This window comes from Leuciscus leuciscus, assembly GCF_965113295.1.
Source record: "Leuciscus leuciscus genome assembly, chromosome: 1".
In the NCBI taxonomy this organism is placed as follows: Eukaryota; Metazoa; Chordata; class Actinopteri; order Cypriniformes; family Leuciscidae; genus Leuciscus; species Leuciscus leuciscus.
In genome coordinates this window covers 64,958,955-64,982,752 of record NC_138725.1, presented here as the reverse complement: position 1 = coordinate 64,982,752, position 23,798 = coordinate 64,958,955, and the positions used below count along the sequence as shown (strand labels likewise).

Here is a 23,798-nt window from a genome sequence, read left to right as displayed (position 1 = left end):
ACACATCACAGAGCAGGGCCTCGCATTTCAAGTTCGCACAGGGCCTCGCACCCCACCAGCGACGGCACTATATATTGGTAATATGTGGTTTGTTTATACAGATAGCGCCTATTTTCAATTTTGATCTGATATTTTCGGAGTTGTGAGACCCAGGTACTCGTTTATTTAACTTACATGCTTTACGGGTCTAAATATTTAATATTTTCCCTCCAGAATGTTTGTTTTTAGCGGCAAGAAAACGGATTCACTGTCATTTGATGTTATTCATAAACATTACAAGGCAACCGGTAGTGGGAACGCCCAGTAGCGACCTCATCGCCAGCCACCGGCGACATGCAGCAACAAAGTCGCTTGTTATATGTAGTGTGAACGCAGCTTAATGGTGTGTGGCGTGAGAGCGCCAATTTTGTGATTGGCTGTTATGTGGTGTGGGGCCAGGTTGGGCCAAGCTTCTGATCTGGTGGGCCAGCCATAGGGAAAATGTAATTGTTGATATATATATATATATATATATATATATATATATATATAATTTATTTTTTTATCATAAATGATTAAAAGTCAAATCAAATCTTTTTTTACTTGCTGTTTAACAATAATAGGAACTATATCGTGTGTACAGTACAATATTTAGTAATTAGTACGGTAGCATGCATTGTTGCTGTCCCTCAGTTTGTCACGCCCGTACTTGGACTCACTTGCCGCTGTAGTCTGTGTGCAGTGAACACTCCTCTCCACACGAGGCGCCCGTTCAGTCGCAGCATCTGCATCTGCAGCACCAGCGAACAAGTCGTTTTCTCGGACTTTCTGCGGACGGCGACGTTGACAACTTCACTACAGTGTGTGAGCCGGGAACACTGTGTGATATTAAAGTTTTATAGCGACTCAAGTTAGGACAGTCTCGGGAAAATGGGCACATATTTCAGGGATGCGGCAGCGGCTGTTTGCGATAAATGAGGATTTGGATAAATAACTTGCAGTTTGACAGTTTGATGAACTCCATCCGCGCGCTTCATGTTCGATAGGACAGGAGGAGGATCGTTTAAAATTAATCAAATATTTCAATATTTGGAGGATTTCTACATATGGAAACAGGTAGTTGAATGCTAGAGGAGTTTTAGTCCAGTGTTGTGATGGGTAAAGATTATTACAGGGTCCTGGGCATAGAGAAGGGCGCCTCTGATGAAGAGATCAAGAAAGCCTACAGAAAACAAGCTTTAAGATTTCATCCCGACAAAAACAAAGCAGCCGGAGCAGAAGATAAATTCAAAGAGATCGCCGAGGCTTATGATGTCCTGAGCGATTCCAAGAAGAAAGACATATATGACAGATATGGAGAGGATGGTAAGAGCTGTCATTGTCCCACTATAGATTGTATATGTAGATAGTCCTTACAAAGTACTGTGATCATTTTAGATAGTGATAATATGGTTCTTTGATATATTTGGTACTGAATTAGTGCCGTGGTATTTATCCAAAAACAATGCCATGGCACAGATAGATAGATGGATAGATTGGCAAACGGATGGATGGATAGACACAGGTAGATACACAGACAAATTGACAGACAGATAGAAATACAAATTTACGGATGGATGGATAGATAGACACATTTACAGACAGATATAACAATTGACAGACAGATAAATAGACATAAATAGATACATACACAGACAAATTGACTGACAGATAGACAGATACACAGAAAAATTGACAGAGATACAAAGACAAATTGATAGATAGAAAATTTGTCAGACAGATAGATAGATAGATAGATAGATAGGCTATCCCTTAAAAATGTGTTGAATTATTAAATTGACAAAGTACAGACATACAGACACACACACATACATACACACACAGATGCTATTATCTCATGAGGGCAATTGTAGTGCAGCAGCAGTCACAGCATTGTTGTGGAAATTAATAAATCCTAAAAGAAAAAAGTCACAAATGATATTGTTTAATAGGTCTCTTATTAAAGGTGTTGATTATATTTATTGCCGTTTGTCATTTGCTCTGAGATTTGTTTCTGCTTTTCTTTGGTACTCTAAAGGCCCGATATACTCGCGCTTGAAGTTCTTTGTCGCTCGAGGGTGAAAAGAAGTTTGAAAACACAGAGAAACAGTATACTGTTTGACTTCGCATACATTCATGCGCCGCCCTCGTTTCTAGGGCTGGGGTTTAAATTAATATTTAGACTAAATATGTGTGTAGTTAGTAAAAGCATCACATACACATAGGATGTGAATATGTTTCCTCCAGCTCAGCAATCAAGTCTCATTTATTTATAAAGTGCTTTAATACAGATAGCCTTGCTTTAAAGCAGCTTTCCACCATCAAACAAGAAAAAAACGGTGTCAGTTTTCACTGGTGCTTGACCTAGGTGAACACCAGAACACTAGAAATTAGCCTGAAAAGATTCAGAGCCACAAAGCCGCACATACACATTAAGTAATCACCACAGAACAATGGCAGTTCGAAGGTATTTTAAAGTTTTCCTGAAAGTTTGCGCCAGTGAGCTGTTTCAAACCTTCGAAATGAGCTCCAAACGAACATCGTTTTGGCTAGGGCTGCACGATATTGAAGAAAAATGCTTTAAGTGTGTAAAACCGTCTGAAAGTGATCCATAATGTTTTACTGTAGCATTACATAAAAAGTAGCCAAAGTGTAATTTTAATGTCAGTGTAAAGCAGCAAGGTTTAGGGCTTCATGTAGGCCTACGTTAGGTTTATTTAACAACAGAAATTTAATAGGCTAATCATTATTATTAAAGCTACAAAAGTTATTCAGCAAAGAGCAGTGAGTGGTTTCCTATTTGTCTTTTGTTGTTTGATTAACATTAATCATACAGACGGAAGCAGATATATTAGGCTGCTGTCACTTTAAGGACTGCACAGATCCAGTATATTGTTATCCGCGCACCTTCTTTCTCAACTGTTTACTCCACTTAAGACATAACCAACTGTGTTTATGTGAATACCCACCAAGATCGGCATTTTGACATAATTTGTGTGTATTTCGCCATATAGGCTAAGCTGTGGAAGAGAACTGAATTCAGGAATTTCGGCACAGGTTTGCAAGGATTTACACGTAATTTGAATCATTCCCTCAGGTCTCGCGCTTATAATGCAGGAAATTCCCGCAAACATTTATTTACTTTAGCGTGTAGGTTGTGAGTAAATTAATCCATGCAGATTATAAGATTAAATCGGTCATTTAAAACTTTCTGCAAGACGTTGGCTAATTTCATAAACAGCGTGAGTGTTCAGCGGTGCTGCGTCTGCTTTCTCTCTCTAAATGCGCTTCACATCACCACATTGCACAAGGCAAGCGTCTGCAGGTGGTGATACTAGACTCTTGCGTTTCGGGAGTCGGGACAGTTGACTTGCATAATCGGGCCAGTGTTGCATGTAAAGTTTATCATTAATGTCTTTTTAAGTCTTGCCAATTTAAACATTTAAGCGATTTTAAATTATTCAGTACTCGCGCGCTCTCTTATTAGAGAGTGTTTTCTCTGCACACGTACATAAGCCGCCTCACAAACAGCTCGCGAATAACAAAACTGAGTTATTTTTTGCGGTTTACTGGCGAGTATCCTCATAAACACAGTCGGTTGAGATAAAACGCAGGTGTAACCGTATAATGCACTAGCTCTTAAAGTGACAGCAGCCTAATATGTGTCTCATTAATGTTGATAAAACAACAAAAGAATGCTTTAATTGTAAGGAATCAGGATTAATAGCCTATGTATTTAATTTATACAGGACTAAAAGACTATTCAGTGTTATTTTACATTTAATTACTTTATTCAGTTTCTGTTGTATTTTTATACCTGAATACTAGTGTTAGTGTTATTTCATTTGTATCTTTATTGTACTGTATTTATTTGTGCTATTTTTTTTGTTTCAGTTCAATTCTATTCAAAAATTTGAATCAAGCTTCTTTGTGTTGTGTAAACTCTTAAAGGTCCCATGACATGAAAATTTCACTTTATGAGTTTTTTTTAACATTAATATGAGTTCCCCTAGCCTGCGTATGGTCCCCCAGTGGCTAGACATTTTGATAGGTGTAAACCAAGCCCTGGGTATTTTTGAGAAAATGAAAGCTCAGACGTGCGAATCTAGAATCTTTGCCCTTTTTGTCATCATAAGGGGAAAGGTCACCTCCCCTTTCTCTTCTTTGCCCGCAAAGAGAATTTGGCCCGCCCATGAGAATATGAGAATATACGCCAGCGCGATATTGGTTATTCCTCGAGAAACATCATGGCTTGCAAACGAGCGAAGCATGGCAGTTTCTCAGTGTTTGGATGTACAAATGAACACAAAAGTATTTTTTTTAGTTCCTTCATCCGAGCCTCTGAAGAACCAGTGGGTTTATGTGAATTTGTAATGTGTAATTGTTCAAGTTCAGACAGATAATCTTTCTCTCAAAATCGTTCAATACTGTTTATCAGTAAATCAAGCCAGTGACTAAAATATAAACTTCCCATTGTTTCTCTTGGTAGGATGAAAATAATCTTATTTAAACTGTGATTAAAATATATACTGAAAGCGATCAAAGAACAATCCCTTTCCAATCGCCCAAGCTGTCAATCACACAGTGCGAGTTTATCTGGACACTTGCCAAAACTCGTTATGAAATCAATGACGCTGTTACACTGCACGACGAAGCTCTTACTGTACTTACATCATTAGTGAGAGTGCAGAAACTGCGTTGCAATGATAAGATCTTCATTCACGCGATCAACAGACTGTCATCTGCTCAATGCTCATCACTGCAACCTTTTATGTGATGGGAATAGATCTAAATACTTAAACTTCTCACGATTCGTTAATCTCGATAGCTGTAATAGTAAAAACTTATAATAGCTGTAATAGTAAAAGTATTCGAGAGAGTTCCACATGTAATGCTAGATATTTCATATGCAAGCATGTCAGCCAATCACAGCTGTGGACGTTTACACTGAAGTCTCACAGCAGACACGCCCCTTCAAACAGAGCGTTCAAATCAGAGGCTAAAATCAGGCTAGGAAAAATGCCATTTATTTCAAAATTATTACAATTTTTTATCTTAAAAACATACTAACATCATAAGGGCACCCCAGGAAATATTCTAAAATAATAATACATGTCATGGGACCTTTAAGCAACACAATTGCCCCATTGTTTAAACACAAATACAGTGAGTGAGCAAAAATTTAGGTGAGATAAATGATGCTCCCACACACACAGTTCCCCCCTCAAATTAAAAAAGTCCCCCTGTAAGAATCACCTAAAGGGGGAATCTAAAATCATGCATGTCACAAACCATTTCGATAATTTTTATTTGTATTTAATTATATCGTGCAGCCCTCGTTTTGGCCAAATTTAGTTTGAACTGTCGTCACGCACATTGGTTCTTTGATTTCACTCAAAGTATATCGGGGCCTTAAGCATGGATTCAGTGAGCACCCTCAGTAGTGCATACAGTTAAGCTTTAGATTCTTTGAGTGAAGCCTGATGACCCTTGGTGACCGTTTGAGTTTTGTCTGAATGTTGCAAACACAGGAGCATGTTGTGTGGAATCGGCGAGGGACTTTATGAAACCGACTCTGATCTCCAGATTAAGAATTCAAACTGTACAGTGTGACTGGATCGTTCCTGTGAGCTGGTTCTGCTCTTTCTATACACAGAATGCTGTTTTTATATTTCCCTCAATGTTGACTTGCTGTTTTCCACAAACATCATTTGTTTTTTTTCCGCAGGGCTCAAAGGACATGCCGGAGGCGGCCCCAACGGCCCCAGCTATACTTTTCATGGTGATCCTCACGCCATGTTTGCAGAGTTCTTTGGTGGCCGTAGCCCGTTTGATCAGTTTTTTGCATCCGCTGGCGGTGTAGATGATGACATGGACATTGACGACCCCTTTGCAGCCTTCGGAATGGGAGGAATGGGCGGATTTCCCAGATCCTTCAAGTCTCGGCCAGGCGGTCCGCACAGGGCCCGAGAAAAGAAGAAAGATCCGCCAGTAGTGCACGAGCTCAAAGTGAGCCTGGAAGAAGTGTTCTCTGGTTGCACCAAGAAGATGAAGATCTCTCGCAAGAGGCTGAACCCAGACGGCCGTACCATGCGCACCGAAGACAAGATCCTCACCGTGGACATCAAACGGGGCTGGAAGGAGGGGACCAAGATTACCTTTCCCAAAGAGGGAGACGAGACGCCAACCAACATTCCCGCCGACATAGTGTTTGTGGTTAAGGACAAGATTCACCCTGTTTTTCGGAGGGATGGCTCTGACATCGTCTACCCTGCAAAGATATCCCTCCGAGAGGTGAGTGTCTAGTGTCTGCTGCTGAGATAAAGTTACTTAACGTCCAGTAATATACACCAGTGAACTTCTGTTAAGCTTATTAAAAGTGTTTGAGTACAGTAGAGAGATTTATTAACCCATCTTTTAAAAGCAGAATTATTTACTAGAATTCCTATCATAAAGTAAATCTTTAATTGTGGGTGGGGGTGGGGGAGGGGGTCTAGTTGCGATATGAGTGCAATTTTTTTTTCTTTTACATTTTGAAAACTTCTCTTTTTGTGTGTGTGTGTAGAGCAGCATTTACTGTGAATCGAGCTGCTCTGAGACACTGAAAATACCAGATCATGAGCTGCTCACGTGTAAACACACACAGTGCCACGCTTCACTCTGAAACATGCAGAACAGCATATATTTGTGGAATTAAATTGCAGCTTTTGCGATTTGATAATCATACTTGCCATATTGTGATTTTGGTTTTATTTCGATTAATTGTGAAGCCCTGGGATAAATACGGTTCAATTTATTAACATTTAGTTTATACATTAGCCATCATGAACAAAGAATGAGCTATGACAGCATTTATTAATCTAGGTTAATGTTCATTTCTACTCATTATTTACTGTTTCAGGTTGATGTATTGTAAATAAATGAGAAAAGTAGATTTAAAAGAAGAGGAGTGAATGCAAAAGTTAATCTTGTTTCTCTTTGTCTTTTCTTTTCTCCCTCTTTCTTTCACTCTTTCCAGGCTCTATGCGGCTGCACCATCAGCGCTCCCACCTTGGACGGCAGAACTGTCACAGTGACGTCACGTGATGTCATCAAGCCTGGTATGAAGAAGAGGATAGTGGGAGAAGGACTGCCTCTGTCCAAATGTCCTGAAAAGAAAGGAGACATGGTGCTCGAGTTCTTAGTGAAATTTCCGGACAAGTTGGGACCGAGTGCTCGTGAAGCTCTGGTTCAGATCCTACCACCTTGATCATTGCGACCTCTGGAGGAGAGAGACTCCCTGATCAGATCCTGTGATCGGGCCCCTTTTGATTTCGTATAGATTATTGCACCTGAAAGCATCAGTGAGAAATGTACAAATAAGTCAAGTTCAGAGAAACACATTAGAGCTCCAGTGTATTATTTATATCTCCTTGTATCGCAATGCACTTTTACAAAACACAGTGAAATGTTTCTGAAGTAGTTTAGTGACTTTCGCATAATTTGCAGTACCCTGAGAGTAAATGCTCCGTCATCCTCCTGTTTACCTCTTCAGGTTTCTTTCCCCTTGAATTTGTTTATATTTTCTTTTATTAAAAATGTATTCCAATTTTAGACTCTGCGCAGTAAACATAAAAAAAAAAAAACATCACCTCTGAACTTTAGGGTTTTATATATTTTTAAGGACCTCAAATAGTAATTAGAAAACTGTGTGTGTGTGTGTGTGTGTGTGTGTGTGTGTGTGTGTGTGTGTGTGTGTGTGTGTGTGTGTGTGTGTGTGTGTGTGTGTGTGTGTGTGTGTGTGTGTGTGTGTGTGTGTGTGTGTGTGTGAGTGATTGTGGGTGTGAAATCCCAATGACGGGGCTGCTGTGAGTTTTGAATTGAGTGGGCCCAATAAATTTACAATGGCTCTCGAGCATTTTCACTGTGCTTCCAGAGCATGTTAGGTTAGGTCACATTTACCAGCGCTTGGCAGAATTTTCAAGGTTGAAAATCCAGTCATTCCAATTAGAATCCGTGCGATTGGATGTTTTGCATTAGGGCAAACGAGTTCCCCAAACAGATTTCGCTCATGTTCATGTTTGGTCAATTTTTCACATGAAATTTCACTAATGTGACCGTACCTTTAAAGTGTAGTCACATTTACCAAATTTAGGTGTAATTTTGTGGGCAATAGTGACGTATGAATCGGCTCTCTGTTTGGTCAATGCCAAAGACAGTAAAAAAAGATAGACACCTTGTCAAAGTGTCCCAGACATTACCGTTGAGATCTTGCACTGATGACATAATTTGGAGCCAGTGTCTGCATAGTAGTGATAGTGAGGTGAAGCCACGGTATCCATGTCCCACCCACACTCATGCTCCCACAGACTCAATCGCAAGCACAGCTGTCAATCAATGTCAATGACATTACATCTTGAACATACATCAGCATGCACTAAGAACTTCCTAAAATTACAGAAACCATTTATTTAATTTTTTAAGTGTAATTGTTTTTGTTTTTTTTTGGCTCATGTCCCATTCGATTACATGGAGAGGGTGGGGTTTATGGCCTATATTGCAGCCAGCCACCAGGAGGCGATATAAATGTTTTGGCTTCAGGACGTTTGCGGCACACTTGTTCAAGGCAGCGAATTTGCATGACCAAGTTGAACCTGTGGGGAAATCGCAATTGTGTGGATTCCTATTGGAATGCCTCTTCTTTTTTTTTTGGCTGTGACCGCACCTTTACACTGCAGATAACACTCACTTTCTCCTCTTAGGAGTGACCCATGATGGGTTACTGTGATCTTCATGTCACCACTGTGATCTTGAGCACTTAATTGTTCTTTTGAAACCATCCCTTCTCTAGTTTTTTTTTTTTTTTTTTTTTTGCTGTATTTTCGTTTCAGGCTTAAAATGCCTGAATTTAGTGTTCATTATGTACTAATGGGTAATATTTTTCTGGGGTATCGTGTGAATTGTGTAATTTTTGCGGCTAGTGGTGCAAAAATGACACACTCTACATCTCACTTTCTACATTTGTATTTGCTAACCGGTATTCATTTGTGTGAATTTACAGTTATAAAACACCATAAAACATTAATTACAATTTAAAACACCTGTTGCTCGCAATAAATGTAGCTTTAAAATTACATTATTTCATGGCCCTGGAAACTCAGCATCCGCATATGTTAGAGCCATATATTTATGCTGTTATTTTAATACACTTATTGAGATGATGTACAGTGATGAGATGGTGGTTTTATTGATCAAATTGGATATTGCATCTTTGAACTGCCATTACCACAAGTACATTTTTTAAAGAAATAACAGTATTGTGCCAAGACGAGGGCACATATGCACACAGTTTAAAGTACCTCGCACACTATTCCTGCAACATCAGCATGCTATTTAAAATTCACAATGAATAAAGTTAAGGAATATGTGGTTTTCTGTTTAAAAACAACAACTAGGCCTACTTTATATTGCTGTTTTTTAGTGGCATGCCTGACAACCCTTTATCATTTGCGTCAATGTTTTTATTTCATGCAATTAAAGGCTGTCTTGCTGTCTTGCAAGTGCTGTCTTGTAATAAGTCTGTTACTGGACTGTATATGTTCCATGGTCATGGATAAGTATTTTTGTTAGCTCTAGAAAGGTTACGAGTTAAAATGTTAAAATTATTGGAACATTTATTAGAATTTTTTCCTGTAGTTTTCCTCTGCTCTAAATTATTTAAAGGACCTGTTTACACCAAGAACGATGACTATTGTCATCCACACTAACGCACGAAACCACGTCCATTTTATTACCCTGAACAAAATTATAAACGCACCACTTCAGTTTTTGCCCCGATTTTTCATGAGCTGAACTTTTTCTATGTACACAAAAGGCCTATTTCTCTCAAAGATTGTTCACAAATCTGTCTAAATCTGTGTTAGTGAGCACTTCTCCTTTGCCAAGATAATCCATCCACCTCACAGGTGTGGCATATCAAGATGCTGGTTAGACAGCATGATTATTGCACAGGTGTGCCTTAGGCTGGCCACAATAAAAGGCCACTCATTTTTAAATACTGATACTATGTCTAGTAGTAGACATTGGTTACTTAAAATTACTAGTATTAGTAGTAATCACTCCACCCAAGTAGCAGTGCTTCACCTTCTAAGAATATAGTTTCCAATATGTATACGGTTCGAAGATGGCTGTGTCTCATATGACCTTGTTATTTGTACACGCGGTGACTGTACAAATCACAACATGTAAATAGGAAAATGTTGGTGTTATTTTGTCACTTATTGGGAGCAGTATGCTAGCTGGAGCCGTTTACCTCCAGTCTTTGTGCTAAGCTAGGCTAGCGGTGGGTGCGTCAGACAGAGTTACGGCACGCACGGAGATGAAAAGAGTATGTATGGACTTATCTAACTCTGAGGTATATGGTGAATAAGCAAAAGTCCCAAAAAGTCGGCATGTTCCTTTATGGAAAACTGGCAAAATAGTATTTGGGAAATTTTGAAAAGACCCCCATGCAGTGCTGTGTCACTGCCTTTAAAAGTGGAGGCTGGTGTTTCCGGAAATCTACATTCAGGATAGGTCAAACTAAAGAGCCATTGAAAGGAGCATGTGGCACATCATGTGGGACCTTTTGATTTCTGACTATCACTGACTTAACAAGTTGCAGCATCGTGAGAAAACTGACTAGGATCAGAAATGACAGGTTTGTGTCTGTGAGATCTACGTAACCGACATCGAGTGATGTCGTTCATTCATGAACGAATAATTGAAAGTATGGGATAGTACAGAGAATAATCAAATATCTAAATTAAAGCATTATCAATATTTATGCTGAGTTCTTAATTAGAAACGCAATCTAAATGTAATAATCAAGTAGTACAAACAAGGTTAATTAAGGATACACAGCTGAACTAAAAAGAACTAATCATATCAGTAACCATGGTAACTAAAGGAAAGTCAAAGGAAACCAGGAAACTAAAGATATACAAACTAAAAGTCCATGCAAACGAAACTTAACTTTTTTTTTTTTTGACAAAGCACAAACTAGATGAAAATGTGTGTCCTGCTTTACCAGTTGCACTGTCCCAATTTACCTGAAAACGGCTGTAGAATAAAAATAGATTCTTATAATTTTTTTAATCTCTGTATATATATATAAAACAACAACAACAACAAAATGTTCCTTCAAAATACATAGTTAGAGATACAAAAGACCTTGAGCATTTGTTTAAAACGTTAATAGTGTAGGTAGAATAGATTCAATACTTGGAAACAGAATTTAAAAAATAAAATAATGATGTGCACGGATAAATTGTTTAGGCCTATAATAAATACTACAATATTGCATGAAAATAAGGATGGTCCAGTTTGATTTCCTGGTGACATTAAAAATAAAAATTAATAGTATTTCAACAGGAATCTGATTTGTACTTGTACAACACCTTGATCTGCCGTTTTATCCACTTCTCAATCTGTAGTTCTATGAGTCCAGGGCTTCACTTGATGTACTTTGGGGACACTAGTGGTCAGATATATAGCTTAGTTTATTCAAATAGCTGAAAAAAGCGAGGTGTTTTTGTTTTGTTTTGTTTTGTTTTGTTGTTGTTTTTTATCTGTGCAGAAAACTTGTATGCGTTTTTATTTCTAAAAATCAATGCATAATAAAAGCACAGCCCCTGCAGTGCTGACTGATGTCCTGACCGCATCTCGCCTGTAGGTGGCAGCAGCGCGCATGTGTTTGAGCTGTGCTGCTGTAACGGTCTCAACACAGAGGAAGAACTGCTGGTTCTGTTGAGTGATGTGATATCCGCCTTCCTCTCACATACCAGAACATACTCCCTAAACACCCGCTTTAACCCTCCTCAACAATCAGCTTTTGTAATGAACACATTATAAGCCCGACGTTCCAGCGGTTCATGGTTGCCTCACTGTCACAGTTAGTTTGGTAAGTGCCGTGATGTCTAGAGGATGCTAACATGCTAACCCACATTACTGTTAGCTGCTTTAGCTTCAGACTATGAATAGAAACATGTCAGACTGCATTAATCCTGAAACCTAAACGCATGAAAGTGATTTTTCAGTGGTCGGTTTAATTAATTGAGTTTAGTTCATCCTTTAAGTTAGTCAGATAGCGGTTCAAGTAAACAATGCAGAACCATTATTTATTTTGGTTGAATGAAACCAGTTTAGAAATAGATGTATGATTTCCTCCCAAATTAAAATTTCTCTTGTATATTACATTTGCTTTAAATGTATATATATATATATATATATATATATATATATATATATATATATATATATATTTATCTCAGTTGTGATTACTGTTTGAGAAAGACGACCTAGATCTCATAGAAACGTCCATATCGTCTTGGAGAAACATTTTCTATGACTTCCATTACTTGTCTTAAATTGTTTGAAATATGAATGCACATGAAAACAATATGTATTTAATGGATATAAATATTGTAAATCAGTCTTGATGTGTGGTCGGTGCTTGATGTGTATCGGTGCAACCTTGAGTTCCCACAGTCATAGAAAATACCAGGAAATATCAGGGAATTTAGAAGCTATAGAATTTACATTTATTATTATGCATAAAATCAAGTAAAAATTAAATACTAACATTCCTAAGACTTTTGCACAGGACTGTATGTTTTTAATGTATGTAAAATAGGTATTGTGTGAATCAGTCTCGATGTAGGAATTCTAAATTAAAGGCTAGAAAAGTCATAGAAATTACAAATGTAAATTACATTTATTATTCATCAAATAATAATAAGTACAATCTTTTTCTGGTCTAAGTTTTAAATTATGTTTTATATTTTTATTTGCTTGTATATTACATTTGCTACAAATTAGGGCTGCACAATATTTAAGATATTACGATAAATTGTTAAATAAATCAATACGTGATACGACAATGCTTTAAGTTCTTAAAATCTATTAATTTTATTTAAATGTATATTTAAAAACTGAAATGATTTCTGGTAAAATAAAGCATCACTACTACAGCAGTGTTTTAGCATTACATAAACACAAATCTGACAATGTAATTTTAACATGAAATTATTAGGCTGCTGTCACTTTAAAGGGATACTCCACTTTAAAATGAAAATTCTGTCATCATATACTCACCCTCATGTTGTTTCAAACCTGTATGAATTTCTTTCTTCTGCTGAACAGAAAGGAAGATATTTAGAAGAATGTCAGTAACCAGTTTCTGGTACCATTGACTTCCATAGTAGGAAAAAAAATATACTATGGAAGTCAATGGGGTCCATCAACTGTCTGGTTACTGACATTCTTCTAAATATCTTCCTTTCTGTTCAGCAGAAGAAAGAAATTCATACAGGTTTGAAACAACATGAGGGTGAGTATATGATGACAGAATTTTCATTTTAAAGTGGAGTATCCCTTTAAGTGTTCAACTGTTTACGTTCACATAACCTGTGTTTACATGAGTACTAGCCAAGACCGGCATTTTGACATAACTGTGTGTGTATTTGACAGTTTAAGTGCAATAAGCCGTGAATGAGAACTGAATTTGGGATTGCACGCTGTCCGAGAGGCGTCTCTCTGTGCGCGTGCATCGGGTGTGAGTCAGACAGCGCGTTAGATGTTTTCCACAGCTTATTGTACTTAATAACTCTTTTTAACTTCAACGTTGCGTGCCCAGTCTATTATTTATTTATTTTGCTATATGCGGTGACATAAAACTTAGACTTTTCACATGTTTTTGACGTAGCCTGTTCAGTCATCGCAAGCCGTTGCGATACGCATATCGTGATATGTACATTTGTGATATTTCAATCATTTTGATATATCGTGCAGCCCTACTACAATATCTTTTCACCATTTCCATTTGTTTCTCTTTGTATCGCAGGTCTGCAGATTTCCTTTGAATGGGTTGAACTCATGAGACTTTCTCCTTTGGGCACATAAAGAACGGCATTAAAGGTGGTTCACAGACCCCTTTGTGTTAAAACATTGTGCCTGTGCAATAAACAAAGACAGCAGCACCCACAATGCCACTTGGATTGGGCCGCAGAAAGAAGGCGTCTCCGCTGGTGGAGAACGAGGAGGCCGAGCCGATCCGGGCCGGACTGAACGTCCCGGGGTTGGATGGCCTGGATGGTGGCAGGGTCGGCCTGGGTGAAGGAGCTGCCCATGAGGGTTTACCACCTCCACCCACCGGCCTGCGACCCCGCCTGATCTTCCACACCCAGCTGGCTCACGGCAGCCCCACGGGACGCATTGAGGGCTTCAGCAATGTGCGTGAGCTTTACGCCAAGATAGGAGAGGCCTTTGGGATTCTTCCAACAGAGGTGAGGGGCTTAATCAGGGATGAGTAACGATTTTTGTATATTCGATTAGTTGATTTAATTATAGAATATCGAATAGGTTGTGCGATTATGGCCTTAAAAAAATCCCCATGTTTTCGGTGCTGATGCGGTGGTGACGCGTTAATGTAACCAGAGGGTGGCGATACCAATAACGCACCTAAAAGCTGTCACAAAGAACCGGCAAAAGTATTGATTATGAATGTGTCAAATATAGCAAGGAGACATTTTAATTGTTTATTAATAAACTAGTGTTTTCTGTGTCAGTATCGGACTTGGCTGCAAAGATGAAGTTGATAATGCTGACTCGCCATCTTCACAGGATTTTGAACGCGCCTATAGAGAGAAATGCACATTTCATACGGATTACATAAGCTGAGAGTAGTCTGTTTCTTTTTGTTTTGAATTGTTTTGTTTAAAAAGTAGACATTTCAAGCTTTCAATAGATACATTTCTCATGAGGTAAGTAGCCTATACGCTGAGTTTCGGTTCATTTATGAGACGAGCTCCAGTTCATGACAGGTGATCGCGCCGGCGCCTCCACGTCCTGATTATATTGTCTGCTATATTTGCTTCTCATTTATTAAATCCAGGCAACTGGTTGATTGAAACATTGATTAAAATTAAGATTCAATACAAAACAAAATTCTATTTAAAGAAACGCTTCCTACAAAACAAAACTTAATGAAGTGGTTGAAATCATGTCTGACCCACTCCATATGTCTCCCGATATATTGCGCATCTTATGATGTTATTTTTTTATTTCACCTATGTTGATTATATCATATAATCAACATAGGTGAAATAAAAAAATAACATTATATTATTTAAACAAATATGAAACTAAATACGTTTTCTTTAATGGCTACAACACGTATAGTAAAGTATAGAGAAATGTAATGTCGGAGCGGGATTTGAGTGAACAGTGTCTTACCGGTGAGCATGTGGGGGAGGGGTGTGCGATTTTCGTATAATAATCAAATCATTATTATAATTATATAATATAAATCGATCATTGAATATTATTTTTGCTTGAAATGCCAATCCCTAGACTAAATGCCTACATCCTTTCTCAGGTGATGTTTTGCACACTGAATACTCACAAAGTGGATATGGACAAACTTTTGGGTGGCCAGATCGGGCTGGAGGACTTTATATTCGCTCACGTGAAGGGTCAGAGGAAAGAAGTGGAGGTGTTTAAAGGAGAGGATGCACTGGGGCTCACCATCACTGATAATGGAGCTGGCTATGCTTTCATTAAGGTGAGAGAAATTATCTGGGCTTTCAACCCTCTGGTGCCCTTCACGTGTCGGTCAAAAATGACTGAAATTAATTTTTATTTCAATGAAATGAATGTACTATGTTTTAGTTCAATAATGTTTATTTAATATTTTGTATTTTTAGGGGATTTTATGGTACTAAATTATATTTACGCTGTATTTATAATCCATTTATTCACTTTTTGAGCACAGACCTGAAATTTTTATTTCCAACTTAAACTGTCGTAAATCTTGAATGCTTTAGAGCACAGACTTGAGTCTCTTTTCAGAGATGACACTTGGCAGATTATTGCTAAAGTGTTAAAAGTTTTAAAAAGTGAACTTTACGTTTATTGTTATGAAAAATTTGCAAAAATACTATTTAAATTTTTTATATGAAATATAGATTTTCAAAAACATGTTTTACTCTAAAACTGTGAGAAAATCAAAGCCATAAATCTAAACAAGTTGTGTTCAAAATTTGAGCCTGATATCTCAAAAAAGTGAGCTTTCAGTAATATTTTGTTTGGCCGCAGTACCAAACGTTTCCACAAGATGAAATTCGTGTCCCATTCATTTCCAATGCGGGCATTTTTGACTGTGAGGAACACAAGTGTGACTATTTTTTTCAGGACCATTTAACCTGTTCAAATCATGTCCATGATTTTTTTGTTCACATTGCAAGTGGCAAAACGTTTCGTACTATTCCAATGAAAAAAAAACACACAAATGTAAAAAATTTCAGTCAAAAATGACCAAAGAGCACCACAAGTTCATGTTTTTGACGTCTAAAACTAAAGTGCTTTTCACTCTTGAAATAGTTAATTTTTTGGGGGGGTCATTCTTAAAGCCGATAACAATAACAAGCCGATGGTCGGGGCGTTTTTGAGCGTCATTCGGCTTAGTTTTTGGCTCTAGTCGGACGCCGTCAGGTTTTTTTTGTAATGCTGGTTGTTATAATTCTTAGTCTATAATTCTGATGGGATGAATCAGATTTGATGCTGTTGTAAATGAGCTGATATAAGCACACTTGTGATTGATTGCACATCAGTTAGATGCTATATCAGTGCTAAAAATTGTGCGAAGTTCAAACTTCACATTGTACCTAACAAATACCTCTTAATAATAATAACCTTATCCTCATCTTGAGCAATAATACCACCCAACCTTCTGAAATCATCTGATAATCATCTGTTTCCTTTGCAGAGAATAAGAGAAGGCAGTATTATTCATCAGATCCAGGTCATCAACGTGGGCGACATGATCGAGTCGATCAACGGACAGATACTCATCGGCTGTCGCCATTATGAGGTTGCCAAGATGCTGAAGGAACTGCCCAAAGGGAAAACCTTTGTCCTGAAGATGGTGGAGCCTATGAAGGCATTTGGTAAGAGTTTTTGAACACACTGTAGCTGACATTGATGGCCACAGTGAATTTGATATGATGATTTTGACCACTTTTTCTTTTTTAGACATGATCAGTCAGCGGTCAGGAAGCAGGTCAGGCTCGGCACAGTTAGGAACGGGCAGAGGAACCCTGCGCCTGAGATCTAAAGGACCGGCCACCGTAGAGGAACTGGTGAGATTCCTTGCTCAGGGGTATAATGATCTCAGATCAGTTCAGTTCACGGGTCACTAAACTGAGTCAGCAAATATGAGTTAGAATTTTTGTGCTTGGAAAGGTCTAGGTAGGGATGGGACGATTACCGGTTTCTCTATAAACCACGATAAAATGTACTGACGGTTAGTATTATCGTTTACAATTTTATTATCATTAAAACCGTGTTCGATTATCGCGATTTTAATAACTCACTGTTAATCCTGTCCAGCCAGCAACAGTCTGAAGCAGGCGCAGCGCGCAATGTTGTTTTTTTTTATTTGAGAAGGAATGGCGGAAGGCAGTGACCGTGCTCGGGATATTTTTCAGCCTTTTAAGAGGACCAAATCTGAGGTGTGGTCATATTTTGGCTTTTACAAAAGTCCTGAGTGAAACTTAATCGAGGATGGTCACTACAATAGGAGGGAAACACTTCAAATCTGGCGATTCGTCTTGTGTGACCATCACCCACTGTTTATAGCGAACGCAAGGCAAGTTAACTTTGACCTCAATACCAAAACTACGTCTGGGAAATAATTGGGCACAAAATGTTGTTTTGAGTTGAAATATTTGATCTCACTCACTTGAAATAAACGTGAAGCTTCCGCAAAGAAATGTTCGCAGCAAGTGGCTTTGAGCCAAAGACAAACGATCAAGTTCAAACAAGACTATTAAGAGTGACATTTAAGGGATAATAATGTATACCATTGTACACTTATTACACCATTTTTGTAATTTATTTTTTTACCACATAATTATGGGGACATACTGAATTGAGATTAATGTTTTAAATCTTACCTGTTTATAAATCCATTTTGTACAGCGTACAAAACAATCGTCCAAAGACGGAGACGCAAGACGGCAAGTTGCATTTGAATGAAAGGAGAGAGCGCGTCCGTTGTGATACATGAATGTGCACCGTTATAATGCGTTGCTATTGACGACGGTCATTGTAAGGAAGGAAATGCCACAGAATATAATCTTGCTTAAAAAAGTGCATAGAGCTGCTTGTTTTATTTGTTGTTTGTTGATTTTCAAATATTGAACTGTTTTTAGTGTGAGCATCAGTTCTTTTTGAACACTTTCATCTCCTTTTAACAAAACCGTGATAATATTGATAATCGCGATAATTTTGGTCACTATAATCGTGATATGAAATTTTTTCATACCGTCCCATCCCTAGGTCTAGGCGTCTCTTACTGTCTTGCAATACGATACACATTGCACTATATATTCTGCAGGTTAATATATTGTAATGCATAACTATATAGTTATCAAATCAATAATTTGCTGTGCAGTACTGATTGATAATTGGATTGATTAAAGTAAGAGAGAGACCTAGATCTCATTGAATATTCCTCATGAAGAAAAGCCAATTTTACAGTGTGCACTTATTTAGATGACTTTTTCACAGGATTTCTGCAGGTCTTAAAAACGTCTTTAAAACCAGAAATTAAGGCCTTGAAGTGAAAATGTTGTCTTGTTTTTCAAAACTAATATCTAAACTTTCTTAAAATCAACACACAATGACTACAGATACAAAATTAAGATAGGAAGTCTTGTTTTCTGAGAAACTGAACAAAATTGTGCGAGTTTACACTTGAAACAAAAACAAATATTTGTCATTGGGTTATTAAAACTAGTTTTCCCCTTTGCATTAAGATGATTTATCTGAGCCTGTTGGCAGATATTTGTTCATGTCTTAATTAAAAAGTATGCTGAAACGTTGATGTGTTGCTAGTACAACTCATTGATTCTCTCTAGACTTTTACATATTGACATGTTGTGTTCCCTTCTCTTTATTCCTTACATTTTCTTTACTCGCTCTTTAAAACATTTTCATTACTCAAATTGTCAAATTGGGGGAAATATAAATGCACATTACAAATGATGTATTTAATGGATGTAAATAAATATTGTGAGAATCAGTATTTTAATATACAGTGTGATTGCATCGGTTCAACCCTATCTTGAGCTCCCACATTCATAGAAAATACCAGGAAATATCAGGGAATTTAAAATTCAAGGCTAGAAAAGATCACACTGACATTTATGCATTACATTTTGTCAAAGAGTGAAAAAAAAATTACATTTTTATTAGACGTTTCTTGTCATCAAATTATTATTATTTTTTACAAAAGTTTTCTGCACAATTTTTCTTTTCAAATAGAACATTTGCAACGAGCTGGAAATGCTACAGTTATAATGTGACTCCATCCATATATTCAGAAAAGCTTGCAGCCACTAATGCAAAACATTATGGATTGGTTTGTAGTTTAAGACTGTTTACCATTTTTACTAACTGGACAAAACCTCATCTGTGTTATGCTGTGCCATAGTGTTGTCAAAAATATCGATATTTTGATGCGTATTGATACTGAAATGTCTGCAACGGCAATTTTTTTAAGCAAGCAAGGTAATCTGTAATATTTTCATTCATTCATTTGCCTTGCAGCCGTCAGCATTTGAAGAAAAGGCTATTGAGAAAGTGGATGATCTGTTGGAGAGCTACATGGGTATTAGAGACAGTGAACTCGGTATGCATCCCTGCGTATTCCAGTTTTTGTTCAGTTTTCCTTTCTTTAAGTGGTGTTACTAACTCTCACACTCATTGACAGCTGCCACGATGGTTGAGCTCGGCAAGGACAAGAAGAACCCGGATGAGTTTGCTGAAGCTTTGGACGAGACTCTGGGTGATTTCGCATTTCCAGATGAGTTTGTGTTTGATGTGTGGGGTGCCATAGGCGATGCTAAGGTCGGTCGCGTGTAATTCTAGAAGCGGCTAAAATGGCAATTCTAGAAAACACTCCTTTAGGAACACTATGGGATTTTATTTTTGTTCTTTTTGGGAGGATACGCTGGGATGCTGGAAACACTCGTATGTAGGCCTCTAACAGATGTTATCAAGACACTACGTTGAATGCATTTTTAAAAGATTTTGACTAGGTCGAGCCTAATCACTTATGTGAAATGTCTTATTTAGTCAGATATCAAGCAAAAGAGACTCACTGAATTCGCAAAGTGTTCGCTCCAGGGACCATGTCTCGTATCCCTGTGAGGTTTCTCTGTTACATACTGTGACTTTCACTTGCACTGTGTTGCCCGACGCTGTATAAATTGCACGCTATGGCACGGATCACAGACCACACGGTGCAGAGATCGAGGCAATGCTGGTCTGCACTGGCGTGGATCTGACCCGTCCCGTGGCAGTATTACAGACCATTTGTCTTATCAACACTATAATGATTCCCTAAAGCATGTGCTGTCTTGTCATGTACTCTTGTCCTCTCTTACATTAAGGATTTCAAGTGGCTTCGAAGTTGTTGCAAGGAACTATTTCTAAATGACCTCTAGTGCTTTACATTTCCAGTTCTGTGGCTTAGCTCTTATTTTAAAAGAGAAATGGGGAAAGAAATAAAACATTGATTTTTATGTTAGTAGTGTGGTCAACTAGGCTACCACCTATTGCCAAACATTAGGATTTTTTTTTTTCAGTAAAATCAGTATTATTAAGTATCATGAAGTATTATAAATAGTATTTATCCTTTTCAGGATTGATAGAGGAATAAGGAAGGGATTAGAAGTTGGGCTGGGCGATATGACTAATATCAAACCAACCGTCATTGCGGCCAAAACCATAAAGTAAAATACAAATCAATCTTGTTGTCCAGACTGTTTTTCACGATTATGAACATGCTGAAGATTGATATTTAATCATTTTCATCTTTATGCACAAATATAAACCAGTATATAGTAATAAACTATATTTACCTACATATATTTTTATGCCACGAGGATGTAAGTGAATTTTGTTATTGATAATGCAAATTAATTGTTTAATGTTGAATTGTTGAGAGTTTTGATGGGAGGAAAAATTATATTTCAATTATTTTGCGTTCATTCGCAATGCTTTTGTTTTCACTTTCAAAGCATTTGTGTTCTCTTGCATTCTCCTGAGAAACTTCTTTTTTTTTTTTTTTGCAAAACTTTTGTAATGGAAAAATATGAGGTGGGAGGGAAAAACTATATTTCTATCCTATACTATTTCTAAACTATACTAACTTTAGCGAGCAAATGCAAAGTTTCTCAGGGGAACGCAATACTTTGTCAAGAGTAAAGCAAAAGTGTTGCGAGTGATCGCAAAATCAAATTTCTAAAATCAAATTTTCCTCCTATCTCAGTTTCCTTCAAGTTTTGCAAGCGAACGCCAACCTTTTGTGACTCAGCGACTCTGTATGGTATGCTTAATATGTTATACTGCCAGCACAATTATTGTGTGAGTATATTGTGAATATTTGATGTATATCGCCCAGCCCTAATTAAAAGTGAACATTAAAGCACTGATGGGAAGGTAGAGGCTGTGGATGGCATTGATCTGAGTGTATATTGTGTTGATGTGTTTACGGAAATTACACTACAGTAGCATTTCCAAGATACTGACAATAGCACTGCAAATATGACCAAACACACACATTGTACACTAAGCACATGAAGATTTATTAAGTTAGTTGAACTCAGAGATTATTATTACTCTTAACCAGGCTGTTCAACACTGTAGTATTTCCACATCTGTAACTTCAGAGCATGTTTTAAATGTAAAGTGCTGATCATGTGATGGTTAAAACTCAAAACTGTATATTTCTTCCTCTTTATTATTATTATTTAGCCAGGCGCCATTTCTTATGGAGGACATAAGTTAATGTTTAAAGGACAAAAAAAAAAAAAAAAAAAATGGTTACATGTTTAGGTGTTACTTTTTACATACTGTAAAGCTATCGGTGTAGCTTGAACACAGCGCTCTTGTGGTTGATTTACTTTGGACACTTTTTTCATTCAGTGCTTTTTGAACATAATTAGATGTTGTTTTTAAGAATGACTAGTTTACACTGATGATGTAATGGTTCTGATGGACTACTCAGACTACATTCAAATGGCAATAATCATATAAGTCTTATGCGTTACATTTTTTTTTTTTTTTCATTGACAGAAATGCTATTGCACCAAATTGTTATTTGTTACTGATTTCTCAACAGTATTAAAATAAACAAAACAATTTGTGTGATTTTTGTTTTGTTTTTGTGTTCTGGAAAGCAGGCGGTGTTTTTGTTTCTAACAGTTGTTCATTGAAACATTGGGTTCGTTCTCCTTGGCTAAACATAAACAACCTCTCCAAGGGCACATCTCCATTCTTTACGTTTGCATTACTAATGAGGCTGTATGTGGGAATGAGTGACTACGCTGAAAATATAATTCAAGACTTATTATAGTATTCTTAAAGGGATAGTTCATTCAAAAATGAAAATTGTCATTAATTAACTACTCACCCTCATGTCGTTCCGGCCCGTAAGACTTTCGTTCATCTTCGAAACACAAATAAAGTTCTTTTTTGATGAAATCTGAGAGCTTTCTGTCCCTCCATTGACAGCTACGCAACTGACACTTTGACGCTTCAAAAAGAGATCCAGAGTAAAGAGTAAAACGAATCCATATTAATTGAGTGGATTAGTCCAAATTTTCTGAAGAGACACAATCGCTTTATATGATGAATACATTGAATTTAGGTTTTTTATTCACATTTAAACATTGATCAGTGGACAACCATTTAAACAATCAGCGAACCTGCTTGATGCATGAGAACAAACCTCTTGCTGAAGCTCAATCGTGCTGCGTAACACTAGAATGAACCTCATTGGTTCTTGCTGAAGCTCAAACGTGTTGCGTAACACTAGAATGAACCTCATTGGTTCTTGCTGAAGCTCAAACGTGTTGCGTAACACTAGAATGAACCTCATTGGTTCTTGCTGAAGTTCAAACGTGTTGCGTAACACGAGAATGAACCTCATTGGTTCTTGCTGAAGCTCAAACGTGATGCGTAACACGAGAATGAACCTCATTGGTTCTTGCTGAAGCTCAAACGTGTTGCGTAACATGAGAATGAACCTCATTGGTTCTTGCTGAAGCTCAAACGTGTTGCGTAACACTAGAATGAACCTCATTGGTTCTTGCTGAAGCTCAAACGTGTTGCGTAACACGAGAATGAACCTCATTGGTTCTTGCTGAAGCTCAAACGTGTTGCGTAACACTAGAATGAACCTCATTGGTTCTTGCTGAAGCTCAAACGTGTTGCGTAACACTAGAATGAACCTCATTGGTTCTTGCTGAAGTTCAAACGTGTTGCGTAACACGAGAATGAACCTCATTGGTTCTTGCTGAAGCTCAAACGTGATGCGTAACACGAGAATGAACCTCATTGGTTCTTGCTGAAGCTCAAACGTGTTGCGTAACAGGAGAATGAACCTCATTGGTTCTTGCTGAAGCTCAAACGTGTTGCGTAACAGGAGAATGAACCTCATTGGTTCTTGCTGAAGCTCAAACGTGTTGCGTAACAGGAGAATGAACCTCATTGGTTCTTGCTGAAGCTCAAACGTGTTGCGTAACACTAGAATGAACCTCATTGGTTCTTGCTGAAGCTCAAACGTGTTGCGTAACACTAGAATGAACCTCATTGGTTCTTGCTGAAGCTCAAACGTGTTGCGTAACACTAGAATGAACCTCATTGGTTCTTGCTGAAGTTCAAACGTGTTGCGTAACACGAGAATGAACCTC

At 37.7% G+C, this 23,798-nt stretch overlaps 2 protein-coding genes across 3 annotated transcripts; both read left to right on the top strand.

The window, feature by feature from the left end:
- Positions 1 to 792: 792 nt before the first annotated feature.
- On the top strand, positions 793 to 8,859 carry dnajb1a (DnaJ heat shock protein family (Hsp40) member B1a). Its single transcript, XM_082179550.1, has 3 exons — positions 793 to 1,344; positions 5,747 to 6,312; positions 7,037 to 8,859. The coding sequence occupies exons 1-3, from the start codon at positions 1,134 to 1,136 to the stop codon at positions 7,265 to 7,267; spliced, it is 1,008 nt and encodes a 335-aa protein (XP_082035676.1). The 5' UTR covers positions 793 to 1,133; the 3' UTR covers positions 7,268 to 8,859.
- A 2,851-nt stretch (positions 8,860 to 11,710) lies between these two features.
- Positions 11,711 to 22,254, top strand: gipc1 (GIPC PDZ domain containing family, member 1). 2 transcript variants are annotated; one of them, XM_082167047.1, is made up of 7 exons: positions 11,722 to 11,938; positions 13,880 to 14,321; positions 15,413 to 15,598; positions 16,802 to 16,982; positions 17,068 to 17,174; positions 19,648 to 19,729; positions 19,811 to 22,254. In XM_082167047.1, exons 2-7 carry the CDS (start codon positions 14,022 to 14,024, stop codon positions 19,960 to 19,962), a joined length of 1,008 nt encoding a protein of 335 aa, XP_082023173.1. In that variant the 5' UTR covers positions 11,722 to 11,938; positions 13,880 to 14,021; the 3' UTR covers positions 19,963 to 22,254. The 2 variants fall into 2 exon arrangements, with proteins under 2 accessions (XP_082023174.1, XP_082023173.1); XM_082167048.1 differs by lacking the exons at positions 19,648 to 19,729; positions 19,811 to 22,254 and adding an exon at positions 18,382 to 19,292 and having other exon boundaries at positions 11,711 to 11,938; positions 17,068 to 17,283.
- Positions 22,255 to 23,798: the final 1,544 nt, after the last annotated feature.